Source organism: Mauremys reevesii, linkage group 3 (assembly GCF_016161935.1).
Source record: "Mauremys reevesii isolate NIE-2019 linkage group 3, ASM1616193v1, whole genome shotgun sequence".
NCBI classification, from domain to species: Eukaryota; Metazoa; Chordata; order Testudines; family Geoemydidae; genus Mauremys; species Mauremys reevesii.
The window spans coordinates 203,591,144-203,613,588 of NC_052625.1; the positions used below are offsets into that span (position 1 = coordinate 203,591,144).

The following is a 22,445-nucleotide window of genomic DNA, read 5'->3' on the forward strand; positions in this document are numbered from 1 at the left end:
TCCACCAGTCGAAGATCTAGCCCCATAGTGCCATAAATGGAGTTGAGCGGAAGGGTAGAGCTCATAAGGTAACATGTTGTTACTCCCAGGGCCTGGGGTGTAATAGGAGTGACCGTCTCTGCTATCCGTCTGCCCAGGCCCAGTTCACCATTTACTGCTCTCACTGCCCTCCCATCACAGAAACAACAGCTGGAGCGGAGAAAGTTTGCCTGACAGAGATGGTTCCATTGGTAATGCTCTGTCTCCACCCTTGGTTGTATGCCCCACTGATGATGCAGTGTGTACCAGTGGGTGTGCTCTGTCCATCAGATGAGATGTTAAACTGAGACTGATTCTGCCTGTATTTGGTATCTGTCCAGGCAGGGGGTTAAAGATCCCCTAGCACTATTCCAAAAGAGTTAAGGGACAGTCGCAGACTCCTGGGCACTGCTCCCCCCATCTTACCACCCTTGGACCTCTCAACCAATGAGGAAACCAGTTCCAACGTCCAAGTGTCTAGAAAGGGTCATGGAATCGAGGAAGCCGCTGCAGGGTTTGCGCAAGGATCTGCAAGATTCATGAGTTTCCCCTGCCCGGCTTTTTAATAACCCTGCGCAACAAATTCCTGCTCTTGCCTTTGGCGCCTCAGAGGCTTTGTAATCCGAGCGTTACAGGCTCTGGGCATGGGCAGTGCCAAGTTAAGGACAGAAGACGCATGCCACGCTAATGGGCGTGTGCACTGCTCACAAGCAAAGGCCATTGGCTGGGGCCAAAGCATGGAAAATTTCACAAGCTGCCCCAAGCCAATGGGTCAGCAGAGGGCGTGGCGGGAGTGGAAGATGGGCGGGATTAGCAAGGAAAGCTACCTTATTGAGGTCAGAACATGTAGGGTTGAAGTGCGAAAGGCTAAAAGCCATGTAGAGTTGGACCTTGCAAAGGGAATTAAAACCAATAGTAAAAGGTTCTATAGCCATATAAATAAGAAGAAAACAAAGAAAGAAGAAGTGGGACCGCTAGACACTGAGGATGGAATGGAGGTTAAGGATAATCTAGGCATGGCCCAATATCTAAATAAATACTTTGCCTCAGTCTTTAATAAGGCTAATGAGGAGCTTAGGGATAATGGTAGGATGACAAATGAGAATGAGGATATGGAGGTAGATATTACCACATCCGAGGTAGAAGCCAAACTCGAACAGCTTAATGGGACAAAATCGGAGGGCCCAGATAATCTTCATCCAAGAATATTAAAGGAACTGGCACATGAAATTGCAAGCCCGTGAATCATAAACTCAGGGGTTGTACCGTACGACTGGAGAATTGCTAACATAGTTCCTATTTTTAAGAAAGGGAAAAAAAGTAATCCGAGTAACTATAGGCCTGTTAGTTTGACATCTGTAGTATATAAGGTCTTGGAAAAATTTTTGAAGGAGAAAGTAGTTAATGACATTGAGGTCAATGGTAATTGGGACAAAATACAACATGGTTTTACAAAAGGTAGATCGTGCCAAACCAACCTGATCTCCTTCTTTGAGAAGGTAACAGATTTTCTAGACAAGAGAAACGCAGTGGATCTAATTTACCTCGATTTCAGTAAGGCATTTGACATGGTTCCGCATGGGGCATTATTAGTTAAATTGGAAAAGATGAGGATCAATATGAAAATTGAAAGGTGGATAAGGAACTAGTTAAAGGGGAGACAACGGGTCGTACTGAAAGGTGAACTGTCAGGCTGGAAGGAGGTTACTAGTGGAGTTCCTCAGGGATGAGTTTTGGGGCCAATCTTATTTAACCTTTTTATTACTGACCTTGGCACAAAAAGCGGGAATGTGCTAATAAAGTTTGCGGATGACACAAAGCTGGGAGGTATTGCTAACACAGAGAAGGACCGGGATATCATACAGGCAGATCTGGATGACCTTGTAAACTGGAGTAATAGTAATAGGATGGAATTTAATAGTGAAAAGTGCAAGGTCATGCATTTAGGGAGTAATAACAAGAATTTTAGTTATAAATTGGGGACACATCAGTTGGAAGTAACAGAGGAGGAGAAAGACCTCGGAGTATTGGTTGATCACAGGATGACTATGAGCTGCCAATGTGATATGGCCGTTAAAAAAGCAAATGCAGTTTTAGGATGCATCAGGCGAGGTATTTCCAGCAAAAATAAGGAGGTGTTAGTACCGTTATACAAGGCACTGGTGAGACCTCATCTGGAATACTGTGGGCAGTTCTGGTCTCCCATGTTTAAGAAGGATGAATTCAAACTGGAACAGGTTCAGAGACAGGCTACTAGGATGATCCGAGGAATGGAAAACCTGTCTTATGAAAGGAGACTCAAAGAGCTTGGCTTGTTTAGCCTAACCAAAAGAAGGTTGAGGGGGGATATGATTGCTCTTTATAAATATATCAGAGGGATTAATATCAGGGAGGGAGAGGAATTATTTAAACTTAGTACCAATGTGGACACAAGAACAAATGGATATAAACTGGACACTAGGAAGTTTAGACTTGAAATTGGACGAAGGTTTCTAACCATTAGAGGAGTGAAGTTCTGGAACAGCCTTCCAAGGGGAGTAGTGGGGGCAAAAGACATATCTGGCTTTAAGACCAAGCTTGATAAGTTCATGGATGGGATGGTATGATGGGATAGTCTAATTTTGGCAATTAATCAAAGATCAGTTGCCAAATTATCAGCAGGTAAGTATGCCCAGTGGTCTGGGATGGGATGTTAGATGGGATGGGATCTGAGTTACTACAGAGAATTCTTTCCTGGGTGCTGGCTGGTGAGTCTTTCCCACATGCTCAGGGTTTAACTCATCAACATATTTGGGGTCGGGAAGGAATTTTCCTCCAGGGCAGACTGGCAGAGGCCCTGGAGGTTTTTCGCCTTCCTCGGCAGCATGGGGCACGGGTCACTTGCTGGAAGATTCTCTGCAGCTTGAGGTCTTCAAACCACAATTTGAGGACTTCAATAACTCAGACATAGGTTAGGGGTTTGTTATAGAGGTGGATGGGTGGGATTGTATGGCCTGCGTTGTGCAGGAGGTCAGACTAGATGATCATAATGGACCCTTCTGACCTTAAAGTCTATGAGTCTATGGCCACATGCCACCTACAGCTACCTTGACGCTCTCCAGCCATGACCAGCTGGTAAGTCCTAGGGGACACTGAATCCAGTCCCCTGCTACCACAGGTGACCCCAAGTCTCCTGTAGCAGCAGAGTGCAGCAGGCCTCCTCAAAACAGCTCTGCCTCCCGTACATGCGCACCGCGGTGCTGGCTGTTCTGACCAATAGCTGCACCCTGCGGCTTGAACTCTGCATCACAACCAGCGCACAGGCCTCAAGTCCCCTGCAGGGAATTGCATCCCAGCACGTACCTACCTGGACTTCTGCAGCAGTGGGGGGGCGTCCCAGTGTCTTCGCTGCCCGGCTGGCTGGGTGAGTGGGGCTCATCCTCGAATCAGATGTAACCGAACTCTCCCTTGCTGTGTGCCCCCTGCTAGGGACGCAGCCCCGGCTGCTGGGTCAACGTGCCGCCAGCAACTGCAGAGCCAGGCTGGGGCAGCAGGATCGTTCTTCCCTGAGCTCTTGTGCAGTGCTGAGGTGACACGTCCGCACCTCAGCGACTCGCAGAGAGGCTGCCAAGGCCACATTAAAGCCCCTGGCTTGGCAGCGGCTGTGGAACCTGTGTCTGCTTCCTTATTATGGCCCCTGGGTGCCCCTTGTGTCCAGAAAAGATCCCCCCAGTTTTTCCACAGTCCCCACCGACCCTTGTTGAGGAGAAGAATGGACAGGACCGCGGCCCGTTCCTGGCGAGGGATGTTGCGCTCTCTCCCCACTGGGGCAGAACATCCCGCTTCCGTGTGCGTCTCCGACCCAACGGCTTATGGCTCAAGAGCGGAGACTCGAGCTCACGTTTCTTGTGTGGTGCCCTCCAGGGCAATGGGTTAGTTCCAGGGCAGCCCGGTATCCCTCTGCCAGACGCGCCCACAGCCGCGTGGCTGCGGAACCCGTCACAGCTGGCACTTGTCTGCCTGGACCGAAACCCCTTCCAAATGGGCTCTTCCCAGAGAGGGCTAGAGCGGATTGAGATGAAGATCGGATGCTAGAGCCTGCTGGGAAAGTCCTTGGCGTTAAAGCCAGGCATGCGGAGTAATTACAGCGGGTGTGGAGTGATTGCAGCAGATTGGTGCTGGCAGGTGGCTCTCGTTAGCTAGCCCCGGGTACGAGAGGGATTGGTGTGTCTCTTGGGGGCTGTGGGAATGAAGGGCTGAGGGCAGAAGAGGTCCTGCAAGGACAGTCAAGGAGCAGGTACGTTTGGGGGAGAACTCAGGTTGAGTTCCAAGTCCCAGGGAGGGGAAAAGGGCAGAGTACAAGCGGTTTGGTTTTACTCTGGGCATGTCTACACTAGAAGCGCTACATTGGCACAGCTGCACCGACGCAGCGCGTCTGGCGAAGATGCCGTATGCCAAGGGGAGAGCGTCCCCCGCCGACAGAGCGCCAGTGTGGAGAGCGCTTCGGTCTCTGTAACTTGCATCACGTTTTCCCCACCCCTCAGCGAGGTAAGTTAGATCGACTTAAGCGATAGTGAAGACCCGCCCCCTGTCTGGAGCAGCGTGAGAACTCCACCTGCTCAGTCCCTGTTCTCTGTGCAAAATTAAATGGAGAAGGCAGCCTCTCTCCACAGAGGGCAGGTGGCTAACAAACCATTAGCAGGCTCATCTCGTAGCTGGGGGCCGGGCCTCTGAGCTGCGCTGAGGATGGCAAATGTATTTCTGCCTGTTGGAGGCAGAGGGCTGAGCCAGTGTCACTTAGAGCATGTTAGAAATCCGATTAGCTGACTCGAACTGGTGCTGCACGGCGAGTTTTCCAGTGTGAATTCTGCCCTGTCCTCGCATATTCCCTTCACACTTTGTCTTTTAAATGATAATTAGGCAGATGGCACCTGGATGTGTTTTCAGCCCAAGAGGCAGAGCTGGGCTTTGTTTGTCATGCTTGGCAGGCAGGTGAGGCGATAAAGAAAGAACAGACGGACTTTCTGGTGCTTTCAAGATAGGCAGATGCTCCTGCCCTGTGAGCAAAGAGGCCTTGGCAGAGGGAATGAAAGGGGATGTTCTGAGCTCTGCTGCGTAGGGCCTTGAAGATGAGAATAAGGAATTGAAGGGATGGGATTTTAAGAGGGGCTAGATGCAGGCATAGTATTGATTCTCACAGCAGAGCGCGGTGGCTGGGTGGGGAGACTATAGTCCAATCTTATTTTCCTGGAGGAGTGAGGAGCTATTGGAAAACTTTGGGGGAAGAAGGGGAGGCTCCGAATCCGAAGCAGAGTGATGGCTGGGCCTGGAAGTTCCCGTCCGGGGATGCGACTGACCTGTCATTAGTTTGGAGCTGCTTTGCTGACCAGGGGTTTTAAACTGGGTCTTTCTAGTGTGATATTGACACGGCAGCAGCAGCCAGGCTGTGTAGCCCCTCCAGTTTGAAACCCCCCAGCTCTCTGGAATCCTATTAAACTCTCTGGGGTTGAGTCATCTTTAAAGCTCACCCCTCTGGCAGGGAACAGCCCCCAGAGCCAGGTAGCACAGTGGAATCTTTCTCAACATGAAGGGTTTGCAAACGTGCGTTGTTCTAGCCCAACAAATCCCAGGGTTGAGCGGAAATCACAGCTTTGCCTTAACCGCCAGTTTATTAAACTCCATCAACATGCTGTCTTCATCTGGAAGTTAAATCTCCATATCCAGCTGAAACCCATTTATGTTCTCAGCTCCTTTCTCCACCCTTCCACGTGCGTGACGCCCAGTTGGACAGGGTGCAGCGGATCCAGACACAGCAGTGTTCTGTCGTCTGCTTTTTTTAAATGGTGGGGGGGAGCAGTCTGCTCAGCATCCCGCGGTGCAGAGCTGCAGCGGTCGGATATGAAACCTGGACTGTTGTCTGCTTACAGAGCGATGGACGAATACCTTGGCTTAACGAGGGCGGGTGCTGTATAAGCTTCAGAGGAAGCTCTGCTGAGGCTCTTCAATTCCGGCCTGCAGCCCCCCCTGTTCTTGCAGTGATGGCAGAACCATGCCCTTGCGCTCCTCACAGCTCTGCCAACACAGCTCAGTCCTGCACCCTGTATGAGCCTGGGCTCCCCCACACCGTTTTCTGCTCGTGCACCTCACTGCTGACCTGCAGCACTCCTGCTATTTCAGACCAGGGTTCCCTGTACCTATCTCCGCTCAGGCCCCTTGAGCTTGCCCCATGACTCCCCCTGCTAGGCCAGCCCTGCCCCTCGTCTCCCCACACCCCGAAGCTTACCAGTGCCCCTGGGTGCGGTGTGGCCTATGGGAATGAGCACAGGCCTGGGAGTCGGGAAATCTGGAGAATTACTGATGCCTCAGGAGGGATAGTCTGAGTTTAGGTTGGAATTTTTGAAAGATCCCAGTGGGGAGTTAGGTGCGTAACAGGTCTGAAGCTGTGACTCACTGTATGGAGGAGATGAGGGATGTGTGACCTCTAGGCCTGCAGGCTTCCCGCTGGCTGAGGACTGAGGGGAGGACTCTACTTTTTCCACCCCAGTGTGCAAGAGGTCAGTGGGTGGAGGGAGGTGAGGGCCAGCAGAAGCGGGGCAGGGTTGGGAGAAGCGGCAGGCAGGGGTGGCAGGATCATGAGACGAGCACTGAGATCTGTTTAGGCACCGCAGTAAGAAGCAGACTTGTATCGCTACAGCATCCTACGATGCACGTCATGAAATGTGTGGGAAGCTGAGACACTCACTGGGTCCACTTCCTAAGGTCTCAGGCCAAAGAGTCTTTTTTGCTTTTGAGGCACCCGGGGCCTCGTGCCTGGGTTATGCAGGGAATATGAATGAAAACCCAGCCAGAACCCCTGGGCTCCATGCTGAGAGCGCATGAGACAGGCATCCTCCTTGGGTCTGATGGGAGCACACAAGCTGCTTCCAAAGCCTCACACACCAGGGCTGCCATCCCTGCTGGTGCTGGCTTCAGCTCGGATTGGCTTGTGCAGCTTTCACAAGAATGATGAGAGGTAAGAGCCGGTGATTGCAGGTGCAAGTACTAGCACCTACAGTTCGCCCAGCTGTGCCCACCGGGCCCATGGTTAGAAGTGGCACTGGTTAGCTGGGCAGCTGCGAATTAGCTCCTCAACTGGAGTATTGTGTCCAGTTCTGGGTGCCACATTTCAGGAAGGATGTGGACAAATTGGAGAAAGTCCAGAGAAGAGCAACAAAAATGATGAAAGGTCTAGAAAACATGATCCATGAGGGAAGATTGAAAAAATTGGGGTTGTTTAGTCTGGAGAAGAGAAGACCAAGAGGGGACATAACAGTTTTCAAAAACATAAGAGGTTGTTACAAGGAGGAGGGAGAAAAATTGTTCTCCTTAGCCCCTGAGGCTAGGACAAGAAGCAATGGGCTTAAATTGCAACAAAGGAGGTTTAGGTTGGCCATCAGGATAAACTTCCTGTCAGGGTGGTTAAGCACTGGAATAAATTGCCTAGGGAGGTAATGGAATCTCCACCCATAGTTTTTTAAGAGCAGGTTGGACAAACACCTGTCAGGGATGGTCTAGATAATACTTAGTCCTGCCTTGAGTGCAGGCGACTGGACTAGATGACCTCTCAAGGTCCCTTTCAGTTCTGATTCTAGATACCATTGCTATTAATATCAGTGGTGTTGTTTATGTATGATATGGTATATCACCACACACACACACACACTCTCTCTCTCTCTCTGATATTTTACTGTTAGGATCTGGTCACCCTAGGAGGGGGTGAGCAGGGACACCATGAAGGGCATGTCCTGAGGGTGAGTTGATGATCACCAGCTAATGGGAATTGCATTTACACTTCAGTCTCTGTATGAGGTTTCTGGGTGGGTGGATCAGAGCATCAATTTCTTCTGAAGGCAGTTTCCAATCTGGATGGGCAGAGAACGTACTTTGATGTCTGTTCCTGCCAGACAGTGACCGGAATTAATAGCGATGCAAGGAGGCTGGTGAACCAGCGCTTTCCCTTTGAGATGAGTGGGAGTGAATGTGTTTTATTAGTGCTCATGAAAAAGACAGATTGATGATGCTGGCCCAACCTTTCACACAGCTTGGTTAGTGCACCCCAATCCTGTTCCCCACCCCCCATCTCCATTCCAGTCCTGAGCCTGGCACTAGATTCAGTCAGGCTAAATACTGCAGTGTGTGCTGATGGGCATAGCTGGGGCCTGGGATCAGCTCCACCAACATTTATTCACTTGCGGCGCTGGGAGTTAAGCCCCAACTGCAGCTGGAAACGTTGAGGGGGAGGCGGTCGGTATTAGATCTGTTCTGAGGATGAAGGGAAGTTTGGGGTATTGAGGCTGTTCAGCATGTCTCGCCCACTGCAAAACTTCACTACAAAAGTGAGGACGGGGAGAGCTGTCTTCGCTGCAGTTAGTCCAGGCTCTTACCCGGGGGTGGCCCCTAATCACCTTCCCCTCTCCACACACATCCCTCTCCCGGGAGTGTCATGGTTGTTTCTGCTCGGGGTAGCTGGTCCTGTTGGGGGTGTGGGGTGGAACCTATGTCCCACCTTCACTTGGGCTGGTAGCCCAGGATGCAGGCAAAATCGCTCGGTGCTGATAGTCCTCCAGGGCCTTCCTACAATTCCCCCTGTGTGCCCAGCAGGCCAGGCAAGCTCTCCCACAGTTCAGTGGGGAAGAATCATAGAGTGGCTCAGTTTGCTGCAGCACAGAAACACATGGGCTGCGCCCCCAGAAGTCCTAGCGACACCCGTGGGGAGCACAGCCCCAGCGGGTGGCAGGAACTTGAGCAGGGCTTTGCGGGGTGGCTGCACACCCTGGGCTTGGCTGACTGCTGAGCGGGAGAGTGGGAGCAACCGGCATTTAACAAGAAAGCAAAACTTCAAAAGGGGTCTGATACAGCCTCAGGAAATGCAGCGTCAGCTTCAAATTAATATGCGCATACGTTACTTGTTCCCCTCTGATAGGCTCATTTAGACTCGCCACGCTTGCAGTGAAGGACACATCGCAAAGTCATTGCGGAGTGAGGGTCTCTCTAGCTCCGTTCTTACTCGTAGCAAGGCCAGAAGGGGCCGTTGTGATCGTCTGCTCTCCCCTCCTGGCTGGCCCAGGACGGAGAAGCCAGCGGTCTAGGAGCTGAACATCTGGATATTCAAGGAAGTGCAGCATAGCCTGGCAGGGTGTGCTGCCGTTTCTGCCCGGTGGCTGTGACTCATTGAATACTCATAGAATCATTGAATCTCAGGGTTGGAAGGGACCTCAGGAGGTATCTAGTCCAACCCCCTGCTCAAAGCAGGACCAACCCCAACTAAATCATCCCAGCCAGGGCTTTATCGCTATCCCAGTTCAACTAGTATCAGTCTCTGGGAGGTGAAAGGCACCTATGTACTATGGGGCTGGGTAGCAGTACAAAACCCTAGAACAGCCCAGGGCTTCAGGGCCATTAAGATAATCCCTCCAGATCCACGGTAAATAGGATTTCTGAATGCAGGTGCCATAATTACAGGGCTTACTGTCCCTCCCCCGTCTCTGGTCTCTCCAAACGCACCCTCCCCGGTGCCAGGCCCTGGGTCTTTATCTCTCCTGGGATGGAATCCTGCAGTTCTCCACTCTCAGACCAGGCCCTGGGGCACAGCATCCCTGTGGTTCACTGTACTTAGCCAGCGGGTTCAGCCCCTGCACTTCTTCCCTGAGGGCATCTATGACCAACAGCGAATAGAGTGACCAGATCTGGGATTAAACCAAAGTATCGTTTAATCTTAACAGTAGGAGCAAAGCTAATGGAAGTGTAAAAGGATTGTAGAGCACTGATGGTCTGTCCTACCTGGAGGCTTATCATGCTGAGGTGTGACTTGGAAGGCAGACCCCCAGTGGGTGTCTGTTCCCTCAAATGATAGAGCCCCCTCCCTGGAGGAGGTAAGTTTTAGCCAACCAGAAATCCATTGTCTTCTCCTCCAAGGCTCTTTTGCCCAAAGCTAGCTGTGTGCATTGTCCCTTGCAGGGGGTGCAGCTGCACCAGCATCTGTAAATACACCACACATCCCTGTGCCTGGTATACCTATCGCACAGAGCTGGAAGGGACCTTGAAAGGTTACTGAATCCAGTCCCCTGCCTTCACAGCAGGACCATGTACTGTCCCTGATAGATTTTTGCCCCAGATCCCTAAATGGTCCCTTCAGGAATTGAGCTCACAACCCTGGGTTTAGCAGACCAACGCTCAAACTACTGAGCTATCCCCCCCAATAATGTCTTGAGCCTGAAGCAAATATAAATAGGGCTGTGACAGAATGGATTTATTTCCTCTTGTCATGCCAGGCTGCGTCGGCCAGACAGTTTTAATTCTCATTGCTTCAAAACAGCTGGAGAGCCAGGGCCTGTCATTTATTATTTATTCTCTCCTTTCGACGAATAATGATTCCACTGGGCAAAGCAAAATGAGATGACTGTGTGTTCCCTGGAAAGCCTGTATCAGCACTCGGCTCTGCATGCTGCCCCTCTGCCACCACCACTGCAGCTTCCCAAGGAAGCAGAGCCACTGCCATGCGGACGTCAGCCTGGGAGCAATTTATGTGGACTCTGGCAGTTAGGGCACTACCCGGACCAAGGAGTGATTGCATGGCGGGAGGCCACCCACAGAGAGGTGGGCACGTGAACTTGGGAGTGGTGAGGTTCTGACACCCCATCCCACCCCTGCCACAAAGGCAGGGCCGGCTCCAGGCACCAGCCGAGCAAGCTGGTGCTTGGGGCGGCAGATTCCAAGGGGCGGCTTCCGCCCAAACCTTTTTTTTTTTTTTTTTTTTTCTTTTGCTCTTTGCCGCTTCCGTCGCCCCTGCAGCTTTTTTTCTTTTTGGTTTGCTGCTCCTGCCACCCTGTAGGGGGCGGTGGCGCGGAGGAGGGGAGCTGCTGGGAGCGGTGCCAGGTCTGCAGCAAGCCCGGCACGCAGACCGCGTCCTTCCCTGCCTGCCCACGGGAGCGGTGCGGAGCCCTCTCAGCAGGTGGCGCGGCGGGAGGGGCCACACGGCAAGTGCCCCGCTTAAGGAAGCCCTGGCTGCCCCCTTCTCTCTCCTCTCCCACCCCCCGCTAGCTGGGGTGTGCACTCCGCTGCCCGGGGTCTGCAGGGCTGGGCAGTCCCCCTTCACCCGCGCTCCCACCCCCCGCTAGCTGGGGTGTGCACTCCGCTGCCTGGGGTCTGCAGGGCTGGGGAGTCCCCCTTCACCTCGCCCCCCGCCCGGTTGCTGGGGTGTGCACTCCGCTGCCCGGGGTCTGCAGGGCTGGGCAGTCCCCCTTCACCCGCGCTCCCACCCCCCGCTAGCTGGGGTGTGCACTCCGCTGCCTGGGGTCTGCAGGGCTGGGGAGTCCCCCTTCACCCGCGCTCCCACCCCCCGCTAGCTGGGGTGTGCACTCCGCTGCCCGGGGTCTGCAGGGCTGGGAGTCCCCCTTCACCCGCGCTCCCACCCCCCGCTAGCTGGGGTGTGCACTCCGCTGCCCGGGGTCTGCAGGGCTGGGAGTCCCCCTTCACCCGCGCTCCCACCCCCCGCTAGCTGGGGTGTGCACTCCGCTGCCCGGGGTCTGCAGGGCTGGGCAGTCCCCCTTCACACGCGCTCCCACCGCCCTGCAGGCATATTTTTTTCTTTTTGTTTTTTTGTTTTTTCTTCCCTTTGCTGCTCCAGCCAGCCGGGCGGTTTGCTTCATGCCCCTCCCCCACTTCATTGCTCCGACCGGCTGGCAGGTTTCCTGGAATTCCTGCCCCCCCCCCTTTTGCTGCTCCAGCCGGCCAGCAGGTCGCCCCCCAGCCCCTTTTGTTGTTCCGGCTACTGCGCAGGGTTTTTTTTTGTTTGTTTGTTTTTTGCTTGCGGCGGTAAAAGAGCTAGAGCTGGCCCTGCACAAAGGGGCGGTGCGGTGCCAGGCCCGCCACAGAGGTTCATAGGATATGTGGCTGTTAGCAGATGTATCTGGGCTCACGGTGGACAGGGCATGTCTGGGTTACTTGGAAAGAGGGATCCATCGGCGACGGCTGATACTGGCTCTGAGAAGAGCACCCGTTCCAGGGTGTGGATGGCTTTCGTGCAGATGGGAACCAATAGTTGAGCGTTTCTGTGCGTGTAATCCCCTCAGATTGGACGTAAACCCAAGGCACTTGTGGTTATCAAAGAACTCATGGTGCTTTTCCCAACAGCAAAGCAGTTAACCCGTTTGCCCTGGGCAAACTCCACACTGGGTAATTGCGTTCTGCCTCCCGGAATTGCCAGATTCTTTGTGTCCCATCGCGATTCAGTGCATTGGTGCTGCCTCATTCCATCCCAGCGCTGGCTACGTTTCAGTGCGGGCCAAAATGATTCCGATCTAAGTGGCTTATACAACAGTAAAGTTCCTCTCCTGGGAATTCAGTGTGGTAGACGGCCTGTAGAGGACGCTCCAGGCCTCCCCCGAATCTCTCACTAGAGAGAAATACATAGTGGTGAGTAATATTTGTTTGGAGACACATGATGTAAAATTGTGAAGTGCTTTGAGATCTACTAATGAAAATCCCTTTATAAGAGCTGGATATTGCTATTTATTGTTTGTTGCTAGCACTTAGATAGTGCCTCTCTCTTAGAATCGCAGAATGAACATCAATCCTTGTCACCCCCATCCCCACAGTGAGGTAGATGGTACCGTATTTTTTTACCCTGTGGTCCATCCTGTGGGAGGTGGATAATGAAACCTTGAGTCCCATTGAAATAACGTGACCCCCGTCCAATCTGTTACATTGAGTCAGAAGAACATGACATCCAGAAACGCCAGGCTACAGGGTACCACAGCATCAAGAACTGAACCTGGCCTGTGTCTCCTGTAGCCTAACCCGCCCCTGACATGGTTAGCACCGCTCAGTACACAGCAGAAAGAATCCGGCACTTTGGTTCTGCAAACTGCCTGAGCCTCTTGACAGGGGCGACGGATTCTTCCTAAAAGTGTGGGGGGGACCATGAGGCCCTGGCCCTGCCTCTTCCCCTCCCTGTGGTCCTGCCCCTTGGCCAAGCTGGAGCCGGGCCCCTCCATCTGCCCAGAGTGGGGGTACCCGAGAGCAGCCCCCAACCCCTGGGTCTGCGACTCCCCACAGCTGCTCGGGCTCCCCGGGCCGCTATTACCTGGGCTAGGCTCCAGCTTCCTGCCTGGTTGTGGGGCAGGGCCTCAGTGGAAAGAGGAGGGCAGAGGGCCGGGCCCATGGCAAAAAATGGACGGGCCACACCTATACACTTTAAAAAGTGGGAGGGCCGTGGTCCCTTGGCCCCCCTGTTCCGGCGTCTCTGCCTCTTGGGTCTGTAAAATATGATGAGCAATCTGCGGTGTGGCCTGCGCATGCAGCTTTCTCTCATTTTCCCTCTGAGAGGCTTTAAAATTAGGTCTTTTTTGGGTATGAAAAGCAACATTCTGGTCTTTTCCCAGGAGTTGCTCACAATTGCAGTCTCCTCCTCCCCCATCACAGATTGTCCCTGCAGGGCAGGACAGAACCCCTCGGTGCATTTAACCCCCTCTTCCATTGTTCTCAGTACATGCGAAGCCACTGCACGTGTGAATCTCCAAACTGGACTTGGTATACAAGACACGCCTGCCAGCCTGATGCATTATCAGCCCTGGTGGAGCTGTAGGAACCTGAAAAAAAAATCGCCCTGCCCCAAAGCTGATTGATCGTTCCCCTTCTCTCTTCTTCTAAGAGCATTTGTCTTTTCCCCAAATGAATTCTTCTTTTAATAGGTGCTTCATTTTAATTGACAGCTTGAGTGAGTGAAAGCAGAACTGAAATGCAAACAGGGCCATTCAGTTAGTTCTGGCCGACAGCTCGGACTCATCAGCAAATAACCAGCCCAGAAAGCCAGTGACCAGGACTATTGACTGGCTTCTGCATGGTCTTAGGATAAACTGTCTTTAAATGTCACAAAGCCTCATACCTCTAGGGTGCCAGTTCACATCCCACCTGTGTTGGTGGCAGGAAGGGGATTGCTAATGTGTTATTGGAGCCAGGGGCAGCTCTACGAATTCCACCGCCCCAAGCAGGGCGGCATGCTGCGCCGCTCGTGCTGCCGGGCGCTGGTCCCGCGCCTCCGGGACCTCCCGCAGACGTGTGCTGGTCCCGCGCCTACGGTGGAGCTTCCACAATCATGCCTGCGGGAGGTCCACACGAGCCGCGGGACCAGCGCACCCACCGCAGTCATGCCTGTGGGAGGTCTGGTCGTCCCGCGGCTCCGTTGGACCTCCCGCAGGCATGACTGCGGAAGGTCCGCCGGACCCGCCTGCCGCCCTCCAGTTAAAATGCCGCCCCAAGCGTGCGCTTGGCATGCTGGGGTCTGGAGCCGGCCCTGATTGGAGCTGTTCTTTAGGTCACCAGCTGGGTTGCAGCTCACCTGCATGGTCACCAGAAGTTTTCACATCTGACGTCTGCTCGGTAGCCCCTACGTTAAATGAGTTGGTGGAGGGGGAGTGTCTCAGTCTAGTCCCCAGCAGCTGGGTGTGTATGTTACAAAACTGCTGTCATGTCTGGCACCGTTGCTGGCATTCTCACTGATCTCCTCCAGTGGGCCAAGCAGAGGACTCAGAGCCAGGACTCCTGGGTGCTGTTTCCTACCCGACCTCTGGTTTGCCGTGGGACTTAACTTCTCTCCCCATTCGTTCTCAGTAGAAGTCCCTGTGAAGTGGGTGTGTCACTTATTTTGCTGGGAGGGTGAGACCGTTTGTAGGGAGTGTGACGTTATTGATATAAATTGGGACCATATAGAACATGGGTTGCAACCAAGGTCCTGCAGTGGCACCAAATCTTAGATAAAGGGGGTCATCTAAGGTGTCTAAGACCAGATTATGGGTTGCTGGTTATAATTATGCTGTCTATATGTCTGTATCATTTGTAGTTAAAGTTATAAGTATTGGCTCTGTAATGTCTATAGTTTGTATTCTGCTCTGCCTCTGGGAAGTGTCCCAGACAAGCTGATGTTAGCCCGGCATAGCTGGATTGATGGCCCATTAAAGGGCCATCGGCTACACAATTGACCCATGGAGAGAAGGCAGACACGCCTTGTGACTCAGCAAAGTATGCAGGGACTGGCCCATGTGACTCTAGGCTCCATGTTGCTGTAAATTTCCACAGTGAAGACAAAGGGATTCTTACACCTGGAAAAGTCTATATAAGGCCAATGCCTCATCTCCATCTTGTCTTCAATCCTGCTTCTGACCTCTGGAGGGACTTTGCTACAAACTGAAGCTCTACACCAGGGACTGAGGACCCATCCCAGCGGGGGATGCATTCCAGAGACTTAAATTGAACCTGCAGTTTATGCCATCACTGCTGCAAGCCTGAACTAAGAACTTTGCCATTACTGTATGTAATTGATTCCATTTAACCAATTCTACCTCTCTTCTCTACCTTTTTCCCTTTGTAAATAAACCTTTAGATTTTAGATTCTAAAGGATTGGCAACAGCGTGATTTGTGGGTAAGATCTGATGTGTATATTGACCTGGGTCTGGGGCTTGGTCCTTTGGGATCGAGGGAACCTTTTTCTTTTATTGGGGTGTTGGTTTTCATAACCATTCATCCCCAGGACGAGTGCACTGGTGGTGATACTGGGAGACTGGAGTGTCTAAGGAAATTGCTTGTGTGACTTGTGGTTAGCCAGTGGGGTGAGACCAAAGTCCTTTTTGTCTGGCTGGTTTGGTTTGCCTTAGAGGTGGAAAAACCCCAGCCTAGGGCTGTGACTGCCCTGTTTAAGCAATTGGTCCTGATTTGGCACTCTCAGTTGGGTCCCGCCAGAATCGCTCCGTCACAGTGGCGTAGTCGAGCTTGGATCCACAGAACCAGGTCAATTAAGCTTTGGGTCAGAACCCCACGCTATCCAAATTTTAACTTTGGGATTGAGAGTTTGGTTGGTTAAAGATCAGTGACCATGAGACAGAGAGCATCAGGAAAAGCAAGGAAACTGCAAGCCTTGAGAGACAGCCTGCAGTTTGATTATGCGCAAGAACTGGCAAAAATTCGAATGGAAGAGAAGCAAGTCTTGGCCCAGCTGGAGAAAGAGGCGGCTGAGAGAAAGAGAGAGGCAGCTGAGAGAAAGAGAGAGGCAGCTGAGAGAGCGAAAGAGGCTGCTAAGAGAGAAGAAAAAGCTCGTAAGGGGCGTCTGGAGCTGCTGGCTGCTGAGGAGGAGACTCACAAGGTGCAACAAGAAACTGCTAGACTCCAGCTCCAAGTCAAAAAAGCAATGGAAGAACGGCAGAGACTGTATCCTCTGGAAAATCCAGTTTATAACTGTGTTGATATGTGGTATTACTCTGGGCAGTTCTCTGTGTTTAACCCGTTTTGCTATGGCTATGGAGAGGGGGATTCTAACCTGGTGGAAAATAGCTGTTTGTCTGTGCAAATAAGCAGTGTGTCTGGGAATGAAGTTTCTGAATGTCTGTCTGATGTCTCAGAAGTGAATCTGGAGTTAGATCAAGAGCAGAAAGATCTCATGGATGAGGAAAATGTTTCTCAGGAGCAGATTAAAGTAAATGGTCAGGTTAGAGCCCTAACTGAGGAAGGAGAGGGTAAATTTGTAATGGGTAATGAATTGGTGGCTAGTGCAGCTTGTAGAAGTAAACCTGAAATGGGTAACTGTGATTTGCTAAAAGTAGCTCAGTGTAGTGAAAAGAGCAGCAGCTTATCTGTTGGGAGAGGCAATGTGCCTGGAAGGGAAAGTTCGGAGAAGCCTAGGCAGCCTTGTGAGCTGGTGGCTTTGTCTAATCAGCAGTTTGGGAAGGGAGGGATAGTGGAAGATGAGTGTCCATATCCCTTACCTGTTTCCTGTGTGAAGAAATGTGACAGTGGAGGGAATGTGCCTGTGTCTGTCAGGAGTATTGACTTGCCTATAAAGGAAGCTACCCCAGTCTCCAAGCAGTTGTCGGTGAACAGCCCTGTGTGCTGGGACAAGGGAAGTAAAATCCCAAGCTGTGTGTCTGGTAAAGGAGAATGTGTCTCCGGCTCTTCTGTGTCTGTGGAGCAGACAGAAGGTGCCTGTCAGCCTGTGATGGTTGAGGGTGATTCAGTTGTCTCGAAGTTGGTTGTAAATACAGCTAAAGCCCAGGAAGGGAATGGTCCTGAGTTTGTGTCTGCTGGGGGGAATGGCACTGTGACTAGGTTGCATCCAGTTAGTGTCATAGCAAAATCCCAGAGAACAGACAATTCTGGTGCTTGTAGTTTGCCAGTTGCTAATGTGTGGTTGGAAAAGGGTGCAGCAACTCTGTCTGATCAGGGTGATACCCCAGCCAGGGCACAAGGAGAGCATAAAGGTGATTTAATTGTGTTACCGACTGACAGTTTGACAACTTGTAGCAAGAAGGAAAAGATTCCTGAACTTGTTCATGGCCAAGGGAAGGAGACTACTTCTGACCTGTTATCTAGAAAGTCTGTAGCATCTGTGGTTGCTCAGGGAAGTGTTCCTTTAGAGCAAGCCCTAGGTGAAGAGGGGAAGGGCAGAATTTCTGAGAGGGGTGAATTGCTGCTTAGAGAAGCTCCTAGGTAAAGGAATCCTCATGGTAGCCTGTGCAAGCAGTTTACTGCAACTGAAGGGTGTAAAAGTGATTTAATCAAGAAAGTTTCAGTTCCTAACAGCCAGAAATTTTCTGTTGTGAATGGATCCACTGACTTTCCTTTTGAGAGATCCAGTGTGGGCAGCTTTGAAAAGGTCTCAGGTGGAGTAGAAGCTGTTAAGGAAGTTGAGCAGCCCTATAACCACCTGGCTGTGTGTGGCCAGCTTGTTGGTGGGGAGACAATGCTGTTGGGACAGGAATGTCTCCATGCTGAATCTGTAAGTGAGCAGTCTGTGCTTCAGGATCTGAGGACAGATTCAGTTACTGGTGTTTCAGAGCAGAACAGTTGTATGGCTAAATGCTTGAGGAGGCAGGGGAGAGCAAGCCAGCTCTCACCCTCAGACTCTTTGGATTTGTGTGGTATCTCTGTGAGACAAAGTCCAGCCTTGGAATCCATAGCAGCTGAAGAGTTAAAAGCTAGTGTCTGTGTTGATGCGAATTACTTGGCTGGCAGGGAGAAGACAGAATTGCTAATAGCTGTTAGCACAGAGGGCCCACCCCATCAGCCAGTGAATTCTGTTAAGCAAGAGAAATCAGGGTTTAATCCTGAAGAACAAGAAGGAAAGAGAAGACTGAATTTTGCAAAGGGAACCCACAGGTTAACCCTAAAAGGCCCAAACTCCAATGGTATTGAGCCAAGGGTGTGGCAGGACAAACATGTTTGTAGATGGACACTTGCAATCAATTTGTTGTTATTGCTAATGCTAACTGTAACAATGTATAATGTGCCTAATCTTTTGGAAAATCCCTTGAACATGTTGAAAGGAATACATAAAAACACACTTTATGTTAAAGGGCCTTGCTATACTGATGTTTCACAGTTAATGCCTGTAAACAGTGTTGGAACTTTTCACAGGGGAAAATACATTCCAGACCTGATGTGCTGTATGAGAGGGGAAACTGAGGCACACTACCATATTGCTTTCATGGCTAAATGCCAAGATTCCTGTTCTATGAACAACATCAATATCTACATTGGTGTAATGTTAATTGGGTTCCAAACATTGGCCAAAGCTGGTATGGATAAAGTAGCTGTTTTCTTTAGCTCTTGGCAAGATCACATGAAACATATAGGAACCATGCTGCAAAAGCTAACCAAGTTATACCTTAAGTCTGTAAAGAGATCCATTCATGTTATTGAACATGACTTTGATAAACCATTTCGGTTATACACTGGTACGGCCTCTAGCCCAACACTAGCTGTAGTGAGACAGACCCAAGGAAAGGGGGCTCTTGGGATGCAGTCAGCGATGTTTTGTCATCCCTTCCTGCATCAATTTTGCGTTGGAGGTGTGACGTTATTGATATAAATTGGGACCATATAGAACATGGGTTGCAACCAAGGTCCTGCAGTGGCACCAAATCTTAGATAAAGGGGGTCATCTAAGGTGTCTAAGACCAGATTATGGGTTGCTGATTATAATTATGCTGTCTATATGTCTGTATCATTTGTAGTTAAAGTTATAAGTATTGGCTCTGTAATGTCTATAGTTTGTATTCTGCTCTGCCTCTGGGAAGTGTCCCAGACAAGCTGATGTTAGCCCGGCATAGCTGGATTGATGGCCCATTAAAGGGCCATCAGCTACACAATTGACCCATGGAGAGAAGGCAGACACGCCTTGTGACTCAGCAAAGTATGCAGGGACTGGCCCATGTGACTCTAGGCTCCATGTTGCTGTAAATTTCCACAGTGAAGACAAAGGAATTCTTACACCTGGAAAAGTCTATATAAGCCTGATGCTTCATCTCCATCTGGTCTTCAATCCTGCTTCTGACCTCTGGAGGGACTTTGCTACAAACTGAAGCTCTACACCAGGGACTGATGACCCATCCCAGCGGGGGATGCATTCCAGAGACTTAAATTGAACCTGCAGTTTATGCCATCACTGCTGCAAGCCTGAACTAAGAACTTTGCCATTACTGTATGTAATTGATTCCATTTAACCAATTCTACCTCTCTTCTCTACCTTTTTCCCTTTGTAAATAAACCTTTAGATTTTAGATTCTAAAGGATTGGCAACAGCGTGATTTGTGGGTAAGATCTGATGTGTATATTGACCTGGGTCTGGGGCTTGGTCCTTTGGGATCGAGAGAACCTTTTTCTTTTATTGGGGTGTTGGTTTTCATAACCATTCATCCCCAGGACGAGTGCACTGGTGGTGATACTGGGAGACTGGAGTGTCTAAGGAAATTGCTTGTGTGACTTGTGGTTAGCCAGTGGGGTGAGACCAAAGTCCTTTTTGTCTGGCTGGTTTGGTTTGCCTTAGAGGTGGAAAAACCCCAGCCTAGGGCTGTGACTGCCCTGTTTAAGCAATTGGTCCTGATTTGGCACTCTCAGTTGGGTCCCGCCAGAATCGCTCCGTCACAGGGAGCGGTGGAGATCCCTGGACCAGTGACACTGTGGACTGTTGTGCTGCACTGTGCCATGTACCCATTTCACATAGGTCACTGAACAGCCATCTGGGCTGGGTTCCATCTGGGGGACTAAAGATAAAAGGGTCCATAGCCCCTGAGCTCTCCGGCCCCCTGACCATGGGAGATCCGGGTTCTCCTAACATAGCGTTTTGTTGCCTTTTGAAATGTCACCATCTTAACTGCGTTGATAATGAACAAAAACCCCATTCCTGGGAAACCGGTGCCGTGTTACCCTGCAGGCCGCTTTGGAGAGAGCTATTGAAAGTGGCTGCTGCTGTTTCTCTTTCAGGGTGTTGCTGAGCTCGAGCTGGAGAAGGACCTGAGCAGGACGTTTAGGATCATGATCCGCTCCATGAGGAAGGAGGTAGGGGCGGGGCATGCGGCTGGGTAGGGCGGGGCTTTGTGTGATCTTTATCCCATAGCAGGGGTCTGAAGGAGGAGAAGCGGAGGCTGATGATCCAGCCCCAGCCTGGGTTAACGCTCTGCTCCCATCTCTCTCACCTGGGGAGACCTGACCAGAAATTCCAGGGGGGAGGGGTGTGGCATCAAGACTCAGCTGGAAGTTTTGCCAACTGTTGCAACCCCCAACCCCGATATCTGCCGCTCCACCCAACAGTGATGGGCCCGCTGGATGTTTGGAGAAGAATGTTGCCATTTAGATCATCGGTAGGTTTCAGAGTTAACATGCTCTGTTGAGACGAATAGGGTGTTAGTTCACGCCTTTTTTGGTGACAATAATTTTGGCTGTCTGCAGACTCAGCCAGGGCACTGCTCTCTGCCTTACTCCATTTCGTGTTCGGAAAACCGTGTTCTCACTAGTAAGGGCTTGGGATGTCCTTTAAGGAAACTCACTCCAATTGGGCCCTATGCTGTTGTGGCTGGGGTGGACTCGGTGGAGGGCGCAGGGCCTTGAGCATATGGCACAACCTGAGCACTCTCCAGGGGTTACATCGAGTCTCTTCATCTCCTTCTCGGAGCACAATACAAATAGCGTCGTTAACCTAGAACGGAGGCAGTCAATATTTAGCAGCAGCTTCAGGGCAAAAACCCTTGAGAGCTTTATAATTTAAACAAACTCAAAGTCTGGAAGGCAGAAGATTCACAGTTAAGGCTTTTTTTAATCCCAGCCCAGCTGCTAACTCACTGTGTAGCCTGGGGCGAGTTACCTGACTGCAGTTTGCCCTTTGCCATCATTAACGCAGGGATGATGCTATTTCCCTAATCTACAGTGTAAATCCAGGGGGGGCCGAAGGGGGAGCCATGTGCTTGAAGCAGGGACGTCTGGCCCGTCGCTGCAGTTCTTTGGCTTGGCTTCCAGGCCTTTGCAGAGCCGATGGAGTAACAGTCCCGTCCCGGCAGAGTCCAGGGAGTGAGATCAGCCTGGGAATTGAACCCACTCTCTTGCACGCCCCGGGGGCATCGGGGTTCAGGCGTCGAGTGTTTGCTGTCCCCGCGGAGAGCGAGTTCTCCAGCAGCAGCGTGGGGCGCTCGGGGCCCCTTGCGAGTGCCTGGGATCCTCCTTCGCCCCAGACGTAGCATCTCGTGCTGCTTGGGGCTGGCTGGGTTAGAGCTCTCGGCAGTGTCTGCTCCGAGCCAGCCGGGCGAGCGAAGCCCTGGGCAGGACTGGGCCAGGGCCTACAATCCAAGCAGCCTCGTTACATATTGCACCAGCCCCCGTGTGCTCGGTGCAAATCCTGCGCTGCTTTGGTCTGTCGGCTCCTGGCTCTGGAAGGCCCCAACAAGCCCCTTCCCCGGGCGCTGCGGGGGCTGCGCTCGGTAGCAGAGCACAGAGGAGACCCAGTGCTGCTGCCGACCTCAAAAGCGCCTTCATATGCAGCTTTGGGGAACCATTCCACAGCCTGGCCTGCCCCTTCCCTGCAGCCGCCCCGCAACGCCGAGTCGGCCCGGTGGAGCCCTTCCCCGAACGGCTGGGCAGTTAACCAATAACAGTACGTTTCCAGGCTCGTTAGCTTCCTGTCCAGGGGCCCTGGTGGGAGATGGAGCCACCGGCTTTAACGAGGAGCAAGGCTGCATAACCTGGCCTCTGCGTGGAATGTGTCATGGAATCGAATCAGGCATTCGCTGGGGAAAGAGCTGGAAAAAGAGCGGTTGGGATTTTCCTGCCCTAGTAAAGTCAAGACAAGCTGGACAAGGCCCCATCTTTAATGTCAGCCTGCCGGGAGCGGAGCAGTCCTGCGTCCTCCCTGTGGCCCCGCCCACTCCCAGCATGCCTCCCATGCTCACCTCCGAGTCAGTCTGGCCCGTAGAACTGTAGGAGCCAGAGATGTGGGGTCAGAGTCCTGAGGGAGGATTGTTCCTACACCACGTTCCCTAGGGCCAGGGTGGAACACACCAGCGCAGGGGCGCCCACCCCGCCCCGGAGAGTCTGTTCCCCAGGCAGATCAGTCTCGCTGTCCCCGGAGCTTTTCCCAACTTTTGTGAATTTC

The 22,445-nt window shown here is 51.8% G+C and overlaps 1 protein-coding gene across 2 annotated transcripts in view; it reads left to right on the forward strand.

The window, feature by feature from the left end:
- Positions 1 to 22,445, forward strand: part of LOC120402424 (bifunctional epoxide hydrolase 2-like) — a 93,276-nt gene that overhangs the window by 58,724 nt on the left and 12,107 nt on the right. For both annotated transcript variants that reach the window (XM_039533051.1, XM_039533050.1), the window contains exon 13: positions 20,288 to 20,362. In XM_039533051.1, coding sequence (XP_039388985.1) covers positions 20,288 to 20,362 — 75 coding nt within the window. The remainder of the gene's footprint in view (positions 1 to 20,287; positions 20,363 to 22,445) is intronic.